The sequence below is a fragment of the Pipistrellus hanaki genome, assembly GCF_964339955.1.
Source record: "Pipistrellus hanaki genome assembly, chromosome: 4".
Classification (NCBI taxonomy): Eukaryota; Metazoa; Chordata; class Mammalia; order Chiroptera; family Vespertilionidae; genus Pipistrellus; species Pipistrellus hanaki.
The window spans coordinates 8,061,891-8,078,050 of record NC_140506.1 but is presented as its reverse complement, the minus strand read 5'-3'; the positions used below and the strand labels follow the sequence as shown (position 1 = coordinate 8,078,050).

Here is a 16,160-nt window from a genome sequence, read left to right as displayed (position 1 = left end):
ACATACGTTGACTTGTTAAGATCAGCAATTCCTGCCGGGACCGGTTTGGCTCAGTGGATAGAGCGTCGGCCTGCGGACTGAAAGGTCCCGGGTTCGATTCCGGTCAAGGGCATGTACCTTGGTTGCTGGCATATCCCCAGTAGGGGGTGTGCAAGAGGCAGCTGATCGATGACTCTCTCTCATCGATGTTTCTAACTCTCTATCCCTCTCTCCTCCTCTCTGTGAAAAATTAATAAAATATATTAAAAAAAAAAAGATCAGCAATTCCTTCTGAAACTCTTCCTTCTTGCCATACTCAGTAGTGAGGCAGGGCACTTGACAGCTGGCCCGATCTCTGAACACATAATAATCTGGTCAGTCAGTATATAATATATATTAGAGGCCTGGTGCATGAATTTGTGCATGGGTGGGGTCCAGCCAGCCTGGCCAGGGGGAGGGGACCATGGGTGGTTGGCCAACCTGCCTGCTGGTTGAACTCCTGGTCAAGGGGACAATTTTCATATTAGCTTTTTATTATATAGAACATACACTGAGGGGCCAGATTATTATGATTTCTGAACGCATAATAATCTGGCCCCTCAGTGTAAATGTAAATGAAGATGATTGCTTCATGGAAGTAGGACACCCCTGAGTTTACAGCATGAGCTCTGGAGCTAGAGTGGGTGTGTTTGCATCCTGGTGCTAATATCTAGTAATTCTGTGACTTCAGCCAACTTAATTATGTGTGCCTCAGTTTCCATATCAGTAAACTGGGAATAATAGAATTGTAGGATTTACCTCATTGGATTGTTGTAAGGATTGAAATAAGTCCAGGTATATGAAATGCTTAGCACAGTGTCTGGCACATGGCAAGTGCTTAATGTTAGGTAGCAGTACGACTAGCCATTATAAACAATGTCATCGGTTGGATGGAATTAGAAAGTTCTGTAGATTCGGTGCTGGAGCCATTCATATAGTCTTATGAGAGCTGATTGCACAATCACTTCTCAACTCTGTGTTCAGGGAGGAAACACTGACAGCTTAAAATCAGCCACTTTGGGAGTATTTACACTGTGGAAATTGGCAAATGTTACAAATGGGGACACAGCCCCTGCTCCTGGAGAACTGGTTGTTAGACATGAACTGGCACACCACGGGTTGAGTTTATTAGAAAAAGAGCCTTTTATCTCTAGCAGGTAATTCTTGGGACCCATAGGTGTCATAAAATGACCAATTCTCCATTTCCTCCACACTGTGACTAGGATCAGAAGCATTCCTCCAGCAAGCAGTGTTATAGCTTACTTTGGTCGTGGGCTACTGGACTAGTCAGAAGGTCTGTGTTTATGTCCTGGCTTCATCACTTACTAGTTAAATAACTCTTGGAGTACCATTTAGGTTTTCTGAGCTTTGATTTTCCTCTCCTGCAAAATGTTAAAAGTAATGTCTAGCTTGCCTGTAACACAGATTTGTTATGTTTGAAAAAAAAAACCATGAAAGTGCTTTAATAAAAATCAAAATCCTATGTGAATCATTTTCAACATATGGTACCACCTAAAGGAAAGCTAACAATAAGAATCGTTCCACTTTGGATTTTTGACTGCAGTTCTATTGGGAAAGGCGAAGTGCATACAATTTCCTGACAAATTATTTTATACAATACTTACGGAAAATGCTGATAATATCTCTTAATGCTCACCGAGCAATCATGGAGACTTTTTTTTTTTTTTTTTAATCAATAGAAAATTGCTTTTTTAATATATCCCTACAAAGACTGCTTCCTGGGACTATTGTGCAAAAATCCATTAGGTTTGAAGTTTCGTCTGGGTGATTTTATTTTTTAAAACTCAGCAGACAGCAGTAAGGGCCACATTATTTTTGTTCAGGCGAAACAGATACATATTCTGTAGCTTCACAACAAATTTCCTCCACATCATGAAGAGCGAGTAAGCATGTCTCTGAGTTCAGAATGTACCGAGCACTGAATGAGACTGAGTTTGCTTTGCCTTTTATTTTATCTGTTTCTAGAGGTCCCATACACAAAATTCATGCAAGGGTAGGCCTTCACAGCCCCAGCTGCCAGCTTTGCAGCCCTACACCCCCCCCCCCCCCCCCCCGCCTTGGCCTGGCATTGCCCCTGTCTGCTGCCACACTCCCCCGGTTCCCCGGTTCCACAGAGCCTGCTGATTGATTGTCCCATAGAGGGTGGGCCTTCCTCTTTGGGGTGATCGCAGAGCACCCCCCCCCCCCCATTAATCGCCCCAATGGCCGATGGCCTGGGCCTCCCTCTGTGGGGTGATCATGGGGCAATGGCAGGGCCCCCGGACCAATCGCATAGCACCCTCCTTGGCTAGCCTGATGCCAGTCATATCATAGGGTGGTCTCTGAATGACCATTTTGCTGTTTGGCCTTTTGGTCCATTTGCATATTATGCTTTTATTATTATAGATAACTAAAAAAATTCCTTTACAGCTGACACAATATTATATTAATTTCACTATGTGTACAACATAGTAATTAGATATTTACATAACTTATGAAGTGATCACCTTGATAAGTCTAGTACTCACCTGGCACTATATATGTTACAATATTATCTATATATATAAAAGTCTAAGGGACTGTTCAATCACTAGCTGTGATGTGCACTGACCACCAGGGGGCCGACACTCAATGCATAGGCATAGGAACATGGAACAGACTGATGAATCTCAGAGGGAAAGGGGAAAGGGGAAGGGCAGGAAGAAATTAATTAAAGATCTTATATACATACTAGAGGCCTGGAGCATGGATTCATGCACCCGTGGGGTCCCTCAGCCTGACCTGCGGGGATTGGACTGAAACCAGCAGTCTGACATCCCCCCAGGGGTCCCGGATTGTGAGAGGGCACAGACCAGGCCAAGGGACCCCCCCCCCTCCCCCAGTGCATGAATCCATGCACTGGGTCTCTAGTTAACTATATTCTCTATACTGTTCATTACATCCATGTGACCATTTTTACAAGTGCCAATTTGTACATATTAATTCCTTCACCTTCTTCACCCAGTCCTCCAATTGCCCTCCCATATGGTAAGCATCAATTTGTTCTCTGTTTCTGTAAGTTTGTTTCTGTTTCGTTTTGTTTTGTTTTTTAGATTTCATATATAAGTGAAATCAGATGGTAATTGTCTTTGACTTATTTCTCTTAGCATAACACCCTCTGAGTCCATTCATGACTGAGATAGAAAGATTTCATTCTTTTTTATGGATCAGCAATATTCCATTGTATATACCTATGTACCACATCTTCTTTATCCATTCATCCATCGATGGAAACTTGTGTTGCTTTTATAGTTTGGCTGTTGTAAATAATGCTGCAAAGAACACAGGGGGAACATCCATCTTTTTGAATTGGTGTTTTGAATTTCTTTGCGAAATAACCAGAAGAAATTCTGGTTCATAAGGCAGTTTTATTTTTTTTTTTTTTGGAGGTAGTTCCATACTGCTTTCCAAAGTGGTTGCACCAATTTGCATTCCCATCAATAGTGCACAAGGGTTCCCTTTTCTCCACATCCTTGCCAACACTTGTTATTTGTTGATTTATTGATGATAGACATTCTGACAGGTCTGAGGTGATATATCAGTGTGCTTTTATGTTTTCGTGATGATTAGTGAAGTTGAGCATCTTTTCATATGTTTGTTGTCATTGGAGAAATTTTTATTTAAGTTCTTTGGAGAAATTTTTATTTAAGTTCTCTGCCTATTTTTTTTTTTTTTAAAGAATCAAATTGGTTTGTTTTTGTGTGATAAGTTGTATCAGTTCCTTATATATATTTTGGATACTAATCCTTTATTAGATGTACCATTGACCAATATCTCCTCCCCTTCAGTGGGTTGTCTTTTCGTTTTGTTGATGTTTTTCTTCGCTGTGCAAAAACCTTTTAGTTTGATGTAGTCCAGCTTGTTTTTATTTTGTTTCCTTTTGCTTTTCATTTTTGAGGAACTTGTTTTGTGAAAGCTAAGTTTAATGGTATTACATAAGATACTTTGTTCAGATTCACATTCACCTGAAATTTAGAGTAACTTTGCTTTGTGCCAAGCCTACTGGTCTAATGAGAGCAGCTTTTCCCAGGTGTGAATAGATATAATAGTGGGTACTCCTTTACGGTATTTTTCATTGTTAAGTAAATGGGGAAAATGATATGAAGTTTAAGCAGGTGTTTTTCTTTTCTTCTTCTTCTTTAACTGTAGATGCTTTAAAGTGTCAGCAGGCACTCTGGCTCTCCCAGAGGGGAGTGTAGTATGAGGTGTTTTTCAAACTTAGCCAATCACAGAATCCCTCATTTAAGAACATTTCAGGGAATAGGTATGTCCCAGAATCCATGTTAGCACACTCATTCCAGGCATTGTTGGGTGAGCTAACATCAGAGTGAGTAGTTCCGAGGAGGGACTGATCCCTTAAGGTTGGCAGGAATCAGGGGGGCTTCATGAAGGAGACCTCTGAGCTGCGCCATGAAGGACGAGGTGAATGCCAACAGGCAGGACTGTAAACAGGAGCTGGTGGGGTGGGGGTGGGGCATGAGCAAGGACAGAGAAGGGAGGGCACACACTTTGTTCCAGGAGCGGCCGTGTCTTCTGCTGTATCCACAGGGGGGTCTCCTTACGTTCAAGTAAACATCCCCCAGACAACCACAGACCACAGATGGCCCCAGTCTACTCAGGAGGATGCAGGACAGGAAGGAGGCGGCACAGGGCAGCACCAGGCTTTCTGCTCTACAGTTGTAGTCATGGCAACAGTCCACGCAGGTTGTTTATACAGCTGTCCGGTGTTTTCTTTCCCCTCCACCCCGCCTGACAGCTCTGGAGCAAAGAAGGAGTTCTATTGGGCTTAGTAGTTCTATGTCTCATTGCAGCCAACAGCTCTTGTTGCAACCCCACAAGTATTGCTTCCAGGGTCCCCATGGGGGACATGCTCAGTTACAGGTCACCACACTCAAGTCCCAGCCATGGCGTATCTCCAGGTATGCGGAGCTTCTCCCCATCCCGACGCAATTGCCAGTCAGAGATCATTTTAAACACGAGCCATTTTGCCTATGTAACACGGTTGACATAATACTCTTCTTCGATGTCCACGGGAGCAGAGCTTGAATGTTCAGCCAAGTCTAAGTTCCTTTTCAGAAGCTGTGCCCTTCACACTCAGCTCTGAAACAGGAGCCTGCGAGGGCGATGGGGCACATACATTATGTGGGAACTTGAGTTAGAATTTAAGCAACATCTAGTGACACAAAAAGACATTGAGTATTTTGGTGTGAAACTAGGCCCATAGGTAAATATTGCAACATTCAAACAGATGTCAGCGTTCGTGTGTCGAGAAGTTTAAACGCAGGAACACCTGTGTGACCCTCTTCAACGTGACACGAGCCTTCTGGAATAGAAAGGATGGTGCCGTTTCAGTCCATGGAATGGGCGGGCCTTTCTTTCCCTTCACTCCTGACTCCCTAGAGTCCCCGGGTGTGTTTATTTCCAAACGAGCAGTGGCAGAAGAGACATTTTCTGAATGAGAAAACAGGAAAGGGAGGCTCCTAAGGTAGAGAACGCTCTTTCTGTATTGAATGCAAACCCTCTGCGGTTGTGAAAAGTCGTGGCAGGTTGCACCCCACTTGCTGAAGCAATGACGGATTGTTCCTCGGCCTTCTCAGAGCCATCGGACTCCAGCCCCCAGGACCTGGCCTGCACCACGAGGCTGTGGCTTAGCAGGAAGCACCTGGTGCCTCCCGGGAGGAGCCAGTCTCCTGCCTCCACTGCTCTCAGGCTCCTGGCCTCCTGCCTCCCTCTGGCCTGACGGCTGTCTGCTTCCCCTGGTGACAGGTAGTTGATGTGTGACTGGTCTGGGAGAGCTGATTTTTTTCTGCGGGCGACAGGCTCATGCCCCACTCTCTGCTCACACACACATCATGCAAACCGCAATGACACACACAGCTTGGGAGCCCCCGAGAGCACAGACCCCCAGGCCAGCATGGTTGAGTGGGGTTCCTGATCCCTCACAGAGAGGCCAGGCTGCCTCCCCTGCAGCGATGTGTCCAGCACAGAACAAAAATCCCCACGCCCATTGCCAATGTGTCTTATTTTTTATTGTCTTAAAATCTGTTTTTGTTGATTTCAGAGAAAGGGGGGGGGGGGGGGGGAGAGATGAAAACATCAATGATGAGAACCATCCATTGGCCGCCTCCTGCACAGTACCTGTTGGGCATGGAGCCCGGACTGGGAATTGAACCCTGACCGCCAGGTTCCTGGGCTGGTGCTAACCACGGCACCGCACCATCCTGACACCGGTGTGTTTAAACCAACCATGCTCAGAGCCCCTTGCAATGAGAACTCGCAGCCTGGGTAAAAGGATGCTTTTCACGTGGGGTCGACAAGAGAAGCATACCATCATGAATCCAAGAAAATAAATTTATTCAACTTTGAAGGAAAAAAATCCACAGACAATAAAGGAAGTTAAATATAAACTGCAGGACACAACTAGTCATACTAGTGAATAATGGCTTGTGTGGCCAGCAAAGTACCAAAACGACATTCTGAGACTGATTGAGGTATTTAGCTATTTTTTTTTGGTGATAGAAATGTTGTCAGCCTATTGTGAAATAGCAAGATAGTTTTCCCAAACACACAGTTTTTAAGTTGAATTAGGCTCTACGTCCATGAAATTTATATGAAACTAAATTATGCAGCTCTTATCGAAAACCATAGCAGCAAGGTAGCAGAAAAACCTATGAAACATCTATTACAAAGTAACATGTTGAACTTTAAACACCCAATTCCAGCCTTTCCCTGTCCTTGCGAGAAAGAGGGGATTTAAAATTACCAACCATTAGGCTTACTTCCTAAAAAGGTCTGAGCTAAATGGCAAATACTACTGAAGTTAAAGCTAACGTTAAAGTTTTATTCACCTTTTAAAAAAATACTTAAAGTGAGAAGTATTCTTCATTGAGATAAGATCCTTCTCTCTCTCTCTCTCTCTCTCTCTTTTTATAAACTTTTTGGGAGCCATCCCAGTGCTCCTAAAAAGGATGCTTAAGCTACTAAGGGATTGAACAATAATTCATAAATTACGCAGGCCCCTTGTTTTTCTTCAGACACCCTGCCATGAGGCCAATCATTGCACTCAGAGGGGAAATAAAAACGATGAAGCCTCGTTTGCTATTTTAAATTAATCCTATAGGAGGCTTGCTGAGGAAGGCGGTTTCTGCGATTGGCTCGAAGAAGCTGGGGGTTCTGGTGGGGATTTCACACCTTGTTTCTCGTTCACATAATTAACGAGCGTGTGTCTGGCCATCGTCTGCGAAACAGACACCCGCTCCTCACCCGTCTTACCCCTGGATGCGGTGAGCTTCATTGCGACCTGCCTCGACGTACAAAGTGCTTTCTGTACCTATTCCCTTCGTAGGTACCCGGGGAAGAGAACCCAGCTGTGCCTGAGGGCAGCCCGCTGCCCAGATGCTAGGCTTTCCTTCCCCTCCTCAGTGTGAACCAGCTCCAAGTCCTACTTCTACTACGGAGCGCTCCGACACCAGCCGACATGTGGGCAAGGGAGGGGTTTCTGTTTGTGTTTTTTTGGTTCACGGTAAGGTGGCCTGTGCAAACATTTTCAAGTTTTCTACATGAACACCTGTTTGTTTAAAAATTCAGCTCGGACCAGCATGTTCCAATGATGTAGGTAACTACCATCATTGCAGACATGTTCACGGAGTTCGGGGAGGTATCAAAAGGGCTTTGTCAAAAAAACCGACTTGTTGATTTGCTTTCGTCAGGTGCATGGACCCAAGCATCAGGTCAGCCTCCGACGGTAGCCGCTACATTCTTCCGATGGGTCCCCGTGACCTTCAGGACACGGCGGGCAGTGTCGTAAAAAACAGCCATGCTTGAAGTGTAAATTATTAAAAATATCTTTATCAGTGTTATGTCAAAATAAAATTTCCATATCCAAACTATTTATTTTTTGTTCTCTTGCTTATAATGTTAGCTCCCAATCACGTAAAAAAAAGTAGCCTGTGCTTTAATTCGCATTCGAGTTTCCCGAACTGCAAAAGCCACCTGATTCTCCACTTTGTCAAAAGAAAGCATGATTCACTTCACGTTAACGACACAGCCACTCGAAGCGCAGCCTCACACAACGAACACCCACAACCACAAGACGGTCACGGCCACGGAACAGCCGTGGAGACGAATCTTGAGAAGTATCAATATTTACAGTTCACAAGGGGGGTATCTATCTGATTAAGTGTTTCTCTTCTTCTTCTTTTTTTTTTTTAATATCATGTTTCCACATTTCAGGAAAAGGCATTTAGAATCCACACTCTCTCCCCACTCTCCCTCATCCCCCCAACCGCCCCAGAAGGTTTAAACATGGTTTTGGTTTAAGCATTTATGCCCCAGCCCTCTCTTGGCCATGAAATCCTCCAAGAGGCTACGGCATGATGTTGTTGAGTTGGTCTGTGCTCACGTAGCCACACGCCGACAGGAACTCCTTGTCGGGCCGGGGCAAGGCAGTGGCATTGAGGACCAGGCCCTGCGGAGACTGGACGATGTGGATGGAGGTATAGTCAGGGACGGGCATGGCCGGGCCCGGGGCCGGCCCCGCTGTCCCAGACCTCCGGGCAGTAGTGGTAAGGCTTTCCGTGGTGATGTAAATGTCCTCCTGGTTACAGCTCGGCTCTCCTCGGGCTGCCACCTCCACGTGAGGGGCCACGGGGATGCACTTTTTGGCGTCCGCCTCGCAGAAGTAGGCGCTGTCCGCGATGAGGCTGGCCTGGCAGGGGACCAGGTCGGGATGCGCGTCACCCTGGGTTACCCCTGCCTTGCTCTTCTGGCCCGGGGACAGGACCACACTCCCTGCCGGCGTGATGTCGCTCACCTGGGCGTAGAAGTCAATGTTGGCCAGTGGACTGGGACTGTGGAGCGGGGCGTGGGCAGCGTGGTGGGCTGACTCGGTGTCCCCGAGAAGAAGTGGTCTGGCTTTGCTCTCCTCTGCCAGGAGGGCGCTGGGCTCCGGAGCCACAGGGGGGGCATCCCTGCAAGGCGGGTTGTTTGGATTCTTCACGTCAAGGCACAAGAGATCCGCTTCCCCTTTTAACCTCTGTGGCTGAGCGACCTCTGAGGTGGCGTCACCCACGTCACTGGCATGGAGATCGGCCTCCAGAAGGTCAGGGTCGTAGCAGCTGGTCCGGCCCGAGTCGTCGTCCTTCGTCCCCAGGATGTTGAGTAATTTCTCACAGTCATGGCTGAGCAGTCTGTCCGTGTCCGACCCTTCAGTCTTCTCATCTGGGTCGTCGATGTCTAGCTCAATGAATTCAACCCAGGAGTCATCATTGTAGAATTCAGGCTTGTAGTTGTCATGGATGGCTAAGATTGTGTTCACCTCTTCCAATTTTCCTTCCTAGGAAACAGAGAGAAAATGAAGATCTATGGAAAGACACTCACAGTGGTTAAGTGAGTTAATAAATAACATAAAGACACTATGGCCATAATAAAGGCATTAGGAACAGAACCACATAATAAAAATACATCCTAGTGAAGAACTTTTAAATATACAAGACATCATTTTAGAAGATGTAATATTAAATTATTTTTTCTTCAGAAGAGGTACAAAGAATGGAATGTGTTACATGTAGCTTGGAAAAGCTCTCAACACAAGACAATATTCTACAGATATCATTCAAGTAGTGTTATCTATAACTTAGATAATTTATTAATTACCTTGAAGAGACCTGGATCAATTCCTTTAATCTTTGGAACTGGAACCGGGGGCAGAATCAGCATCTTAATCCTTGAAGACAATTAAAATTTTGGTACGATATATCTTAAAAGTTGTACCTTTTCTTATTTCAAAAGATAGAAATAAAACAGTGGCAGTGCTATTACTTATTTCAAATATCCTACTCCTTTATAAGTGGAACATGAGAAAGAGCACGAAAATAGTAAGCAGTAAATAATGATGAAAAACTATAGAAGAAAAAAAGAACAAAACAATATCAACAAAAAGCCCCTATCTGAAGTCAATTTAAATAAAACATGGCTTTCCTGTAATCTTTTTTTTTTCTTAATGCCTTTTATTGACAGCCAGCATTTGAGAGTGAGAAATTTGATTCCAGCTAAAGCCAATTTCCATTTCAGTTATAAGGAAGGTAATATTAAAGCACTTCACACCAGTAATTTGCAGAGAAAAGGCAGGCAGAGACAGGGGAGAGAGGCAGAGGGGGAGGGAGGCAGGAAGGAAGGAAAGAAGGAAGGAAGGGATCACCAATCCACATGGAGCCAAATTAGGGTGGACTCACATCAATTATGAGATTATACAAAATGACCTCATTAACACAGAGTCACCGAAGGGCTCAGAGTCACTGCAGGGCTCATTTCAGTTGGGGAAGACTATGTTTGAACTATTCAATATTTCTAACTAATCTGTATTGATTTACACACACACTGCATCATAGAATTGTTCTATGATGCAGTTAAATTTTCTTTTCCAAATATATATATATATATATATATATATATATATATATATATATATTTTTTTTTTTTTACCACGATTCATTCCAATATCTATGCTGCCTGTTTTGTGCCTTACTGTATCACTGGCACTTAGGACTATTCTTGGCACCTAGGCAATGCTCAACATACATTTCTTAAGTAGATTTGAATAAATCATTTATCTGTTTTGTTACTAGTGTAACTGGAGGTTTTTTTTTTCTCCTTACCCTAAGATAGTTTTTCATTGATTTAACACACACACACACACACACACACACACACACACACACATATGTATTATTGATTTTTTTACAGAGAGGAAGAGAGAGGGATAGAGAGCTAGAAACATCAATGAGAGAGAATCTTCGTTCAGCTGCCTCTTACACACCCCCTACTGGGGATGTGCCCGCAACCAAGGTACATGCCCTTGCCTGGAATCGAACCTGCAGGTCGACGCTCTACCCACTGAGCCAAACCGGTCTCAGCTCCATTGATTTTTTAGAGAGAGGGAAAGACAGAGAAAAATATTGATGTGAGGAGAGAAACACATTGATTGGTTGCCTCCTGACCAGGGCCTGGGCCGGGGAGGAGCCTGCAACTGAAGTACGTATCCTTGATTGGAATTGAACCCAGGACCCTTCGGTCCTCAGGTCAATGCTTTATCCACTGAGCCGCTAGAGTTTGTTTTAAAATCAACATTGTAGCTCTAGAACAAAGCTCAGAGATTAAAAATTCCAACTAACTCATTTTATCATTTAAAAAAACCCAAGTGTCAGAGATGTTACAACTGGGCAGGAATGGCAGCCTGACTTTGATTATCAGCTGATATTCCACTCAATGTGAACGCACAGCTTCATCTCTTCCACAGGGAGCTCCTTTTCTGAATATTTCCTTTCCATTTTTTTTTTTTAACCTAACTGAAGGGGTAAACCAAATTCCATTTTATTAGTTGTTTTGACTAGCCTCCATTAGGATTACTCAGTGGGGCAAGTATGAAAGCCAGCTGTTACTGATGAATACAAGATAAAGAAAGAATGTAAATTATTAATGATAACTACCATGTTTTGAATGCCTCTGAGAAAGCAGGTACTGATGGATACATCTTGCACTGAACTATGGGTCGGCAAGTTATGACCCATGCGTGAACCTAGTCTGCTTTTCCTGTTTCCTTTATAGTTTTTTTTTTTTTTTTTAAATTACGTTTATTGGGATGATGTTGGTTGATAGGATCACAAAGTTTCAGTGTAGATTTCTGTGACGAGATCTGCATATTGCACTGTGTGCCCTCCATCTGAAGTTAAATCGTCTTCCATCGCCACATGCCCTCTGTTTTTATAAATAAAGTTTTACTGGAACACAGTCATATTCATACTATCTGTGGCTGCATTGGCTGTGACAGAGACTGCATGACCCGGAGAGCCTGGACACTCAGCATTCGGCCCTTTATAACACTGAACATTCCATGCAGTCCTGACAACTGCTGGGGCGGGAGGTGGCATTCTGTGGAGAGATCCAGGGGCTTAGGGCAGGTGTTCAAGCCATGCACTGATATTTGGCACAGCTGGGCTCAAATCTAAATCACCCGGCAGCACGAGGCCTTTGCCCCTGTGGTGCCGCTCTTGTTCGGTCCTGCATCTCTACATGGATGTTTCCAATGTTTGAAACATACAGAAACGTACCAGAACCCTAATCAGAGGCAGCACAGAGCCCCAAGTGTCCAGCGCCTGGTTTTTATGCGTGCTTCCCTGTTGTGAAGAGGCTGACACGCGGAAGCACGTGTTGGCAGTTAGATTCCTAGGAGCTGCGGTTGACCTGATGCCAGGGTGCCCAATCCTGTGCCCAATCCTGTGGCCCAGGATGTCATAGAATGTCCTGCCTGTGAATGAGACAAAGCCGTGGGGCTGAAACCGGTTTGGCTCAGTGGTAGAGCGTCTGTCTGTAGACGGAAAAATCCCAGGTTCGATTCCGGTCAGGGGCATGTACGTTGGTTGCGGGCACATCCCCGGTAGGGGGTGTGCAAGAGGCAGCTAGTCGATGTTTCTCTCTCATTGACGTTTCTAGCTCCCTATCTCTATCCCTTCCTCTTTGTAAAAAATCAATAAAATATATTTAAAAAGAAAGAAAGAAAGAAACAAGGCCGTGGGAATGCCACCGGGAGAGATAGGCATGGTGACAAGCCAGAGAATGCGTGCCCTTCCCAAATGGGGCAGCCGGGCCCTGCTTTGGCATATGTTGCCAGAGAGTCCTATCAACCTAGTCTTCTAGATCTTTCAGTTTTTAAAGACAACCTGGGAACACAAATTTCTATGTGAAAATTCTATATTTTTGTAAAACACTCTGTAGGGAAATCTTTACTTCCAAATCAAAACAACACCCAATAACTGCCATTTCATGCCGATTCTGTTCTTTTTTTTCCTGATTAGTAACAGAGCCAAGGCTGGGGGCGAGTCGTATGGTGGGAGCCACAGAGTCTACCATGGAGATGACCTCGGCATGAAACTATGTTTGCGACTCTGCTATCCTCTTATTGAAATCCAAGGTACAGTTCACATTTTGCGAGTGTGGATTCAATTATCCCGACTTTAAAAAGAAGGGGATTCAAAACTTCAAGCAAAGACGCGGAGGACCCGAGGCGCCTCCCAGCTCCAGGCTCTGGGAAGGCTCATAGGCACCTCCGTCTAATTACCGTTTTAATTGCTAGAACCACATGTTCTTCCCACACCTGCTGACAAGTGGGGTGTACCATTTCCTACTTTCATTAAATCATGGAAATTTAGATGACGATAAGAATTTTATGGGCAAATGAAAGAAAACATGTAATTCTTTTCTGCAAAGCACTTACGTTGGCACAGGAAATCTAGAAGTACAAAACCATTTCTAAAACTGTTACAAGTTGATGGTTTTGACCAAACTTTATCGTTAACAGCTTCATCGTTCATAGAAAACACTCTTCTGACAGAGGTTAATATACTTACTTTAAAATCCTATTTAAAAAAATATTTTTATTGATTTCAGAGAGGAAGGGAGAGAGAGAAACATCAATGAAGAGAATCACTGATCAGCTGCCTCCTGCACGCCCCCTAGTGGGGAATCAAGCCCACAAACCAGCATGTGCCCTTGACCAGAATGGAAACCCAGGATCCTTCAGCCCACAGGCGACACTCTATCCACTGAGCCAAACCTGTTAGGGCTGAAACCCTATTTTTGGAGAGTGATATTTTTTCTTTGAAATACTATTACCTAATATACTTAAACTATCTAACATTTATTTAGGTTTCACAATGACTCAACATCGACAGCTAATGTCAACAGGAAATTACTTTATATACATCAGGGTTTTATTGGCTGCAATTCTGTATAAACTAGCCCTTCAACTGTACAGATCAATGAATTAAAGTTAATCAACAAAATAATTTGACTTCTTTGTTGTTGGTATTACTTAAACATATAAATTACTTAAAGGTCTAACAATGTTTTTAGCCTAGCTGGGGTGACTCAGTGGTTGAGCATTGACCTATGAACCAGGAAGTCATGGTTTGATTCCGGGTCAGGGCACATGCCCGTGTTGTGGGCTCGATCCCCAGTGTGGGGTGTGCTGGGGCAGCCAATCAATGATTTGTCTCTTCACTGATGTAAGAACACTGGCAATCAGGATCAGTAATTTTCCCTATAACTGTATGTTGTGTGAAAATTTCTTGAAGTCTGCACTGGGTTTCTTTCAGGAAGAAACATAGAACTACAGATCTTACAACCCTAGGGAAATTTAATGGTCACAGAATTGAACATAATCCCCATGAGAACACGAAGACCCAGAGAAGTGAAGGGATCACCCAGGTCAAACACAGTGGTAGAATAACATTTGGAACCCGAGTCTTTTACCGCCCAGAGAACACAGACAGGATTCTCCGAACTTAGAAAGAATTTAGGCTGTGTTTGAAATCACAAATCATAAGTATCCAAATAATTTAGTAGAAGTTTTAAAAAAATAATTTTATTCATTTCAGAGAGGAAAGGAAAGGGAGAGATAGAAATATATGATCAGCTGCCTCCTGCATGCCCCCCACTGGGGATCAAGTCCACAACCCAGGCATGTGCCCTAGACAGGAATTGAACCTGGGACCCTTAAGTCCACAGGTTGACTCTATATCCACTGAGCCAAACTGCCCAGGGCAGTATCCACATAATTTAAATAAAACTTGAAATTACTTGAAATTATCAGGGGTGTATTAGATGGGTGTATCTCAGTGGCTTTCGTTTGCCACTTCAATTTGCTTGTACATCAGATTAGGAAGGTATGAAGCTCAGCCACAGGCACAGAGCTCCCCATGGTCTCGTGTGACCTTGCTCAGGACTGCGAAGGGGTTTGGAGGCGGTGGCTCTGAGCAATAGCCTTGTTAGGAGGCGTATAGCCAGGCATGCAGCCCCTAGCCCTCCATGTCCCACACGCGTCCCAGAGAAAAGGCCAGCCTGTGAGCCTCTCTGACGCACACACCGAAGTGGTAAATATATAACTGGAGGTGACATTTTCTTGGGTTAATTACGATTTTCACTCATGATTTGCAAAATAAAACACACCAAGTAACGAATAGAAAAACACATGGAAATCCAAACAACGGGCAGAAACATGAAGGCAGACTATGTCACACCTACCTCTGCTGCTTCGAAAACATGAATAAAAATATCACCGTCAGCCCGAACATTCCAAAGATAATAATTAAGAACCATGGAAACCGGAAATCTGAAACACAGGAGAACAATATCTCACTCACAGGATTACCAAGAGCTGAAGTTGACATTGCACTTTCTTTTTTCACATAAACACATTCCCTAATTTGTATTCGTTAGCAGTCAGTGATTTCACAGATAACCACTGAAAAACAGAACACAGCGATTTAGAATAGAGGTCTGTTCTGTTCCAAGAACACGTCTCAAAATCCTTTCACATTAAAAACAATAATCAAAGCAAACAGCACACAGCTTAAGCACAGCCCACGTTATAAGGAAACACTGCTTCATGTGTCTCGTATGTTCAGGGTGTCACTGGAGGCTTCAGCTCTAGCAAACAGGGCAGCTGAGCAACATGGGACTTTACTTCAATACCATCTACTTGGTTCCTTTTTTTAAAGGGGTGGTGAGAGTTTTTATCCTCCAGACTGAGAATCTATCAGAAAGACGGGGACAGAGTTTTTATTTATCATTTTTAGTATTTTTAGAGGAAGGGAGGGGGAGAGAGAAACATCAATGATGAGAGAGAAACATCAATGATGACAGAGAATCACAGATGGGCTGCCTCCAGCACATCCCCTACTGGGGATTGAGCCTGCAACCCGACATGTGCCCTGATCGGGAATTGAACTGTGACCTCCTGGGTCATAGGTTGATGCTCACTGAGCCATGCTGGCCAGGCAGAGTTTTTATGTTTGAACCACAAAGAAAACTTTTTAGACTTGCAGAGCTAATCATTTCACAGCTTCAAAAACTCCTTGGAGAGGAGATCCCTACAGGGGCTCCCTCCTTCAGATTTTCATAAACTCTGTAGCAGATTTCGGGAAATCAGTTTGTACAATTTCTGCTTTATTCCTTAAAAACAAGTGCTGGCAGCTGGTTTCCAGCCTGCTTACTGCCCTGGCGGCGGTTCACCGTGTTTTATTTAAAAAAGAGCAGGTGGTACTTAC

General features: G+C 44.1%; 1 protein-coding gene across 2 annotated transcripts in view; it reads right to left on the bottom strand.

The window, feature by feature from the left end:
- Positions 1-6,394: 6,394 nt before the first annotated feature.
- The window catches only part of GHR (growth hormone receptor), a 193,070-nt gene continuing 183,304 nt past the window's right edge, over positions 6,395-16,160 (bottom strand). For both annotated transcript variants that reach the window (XM_084881674.1, XM_084881673.1), the window contains exons 8-10: positions 15,136-15,223; positions 9,712-9,781; positions 6,395-9,391 (exon numbers count right to left, since the gene is read on the bottom strand). In XM_084881674.1, the coding sequence (XP_084737800.1) occupies positions 8,423-9,391; positions 9,712-9,781; positions 15,136-15,223 (1,127 nt within the window). In that variant the 3' untranslated portion in view covers positions 6,395-8,422. The remainder of the gene's footprint in view (positions 9,392-9,711; positions 9,782-15,135; positions 15,224-16,160) is intronic.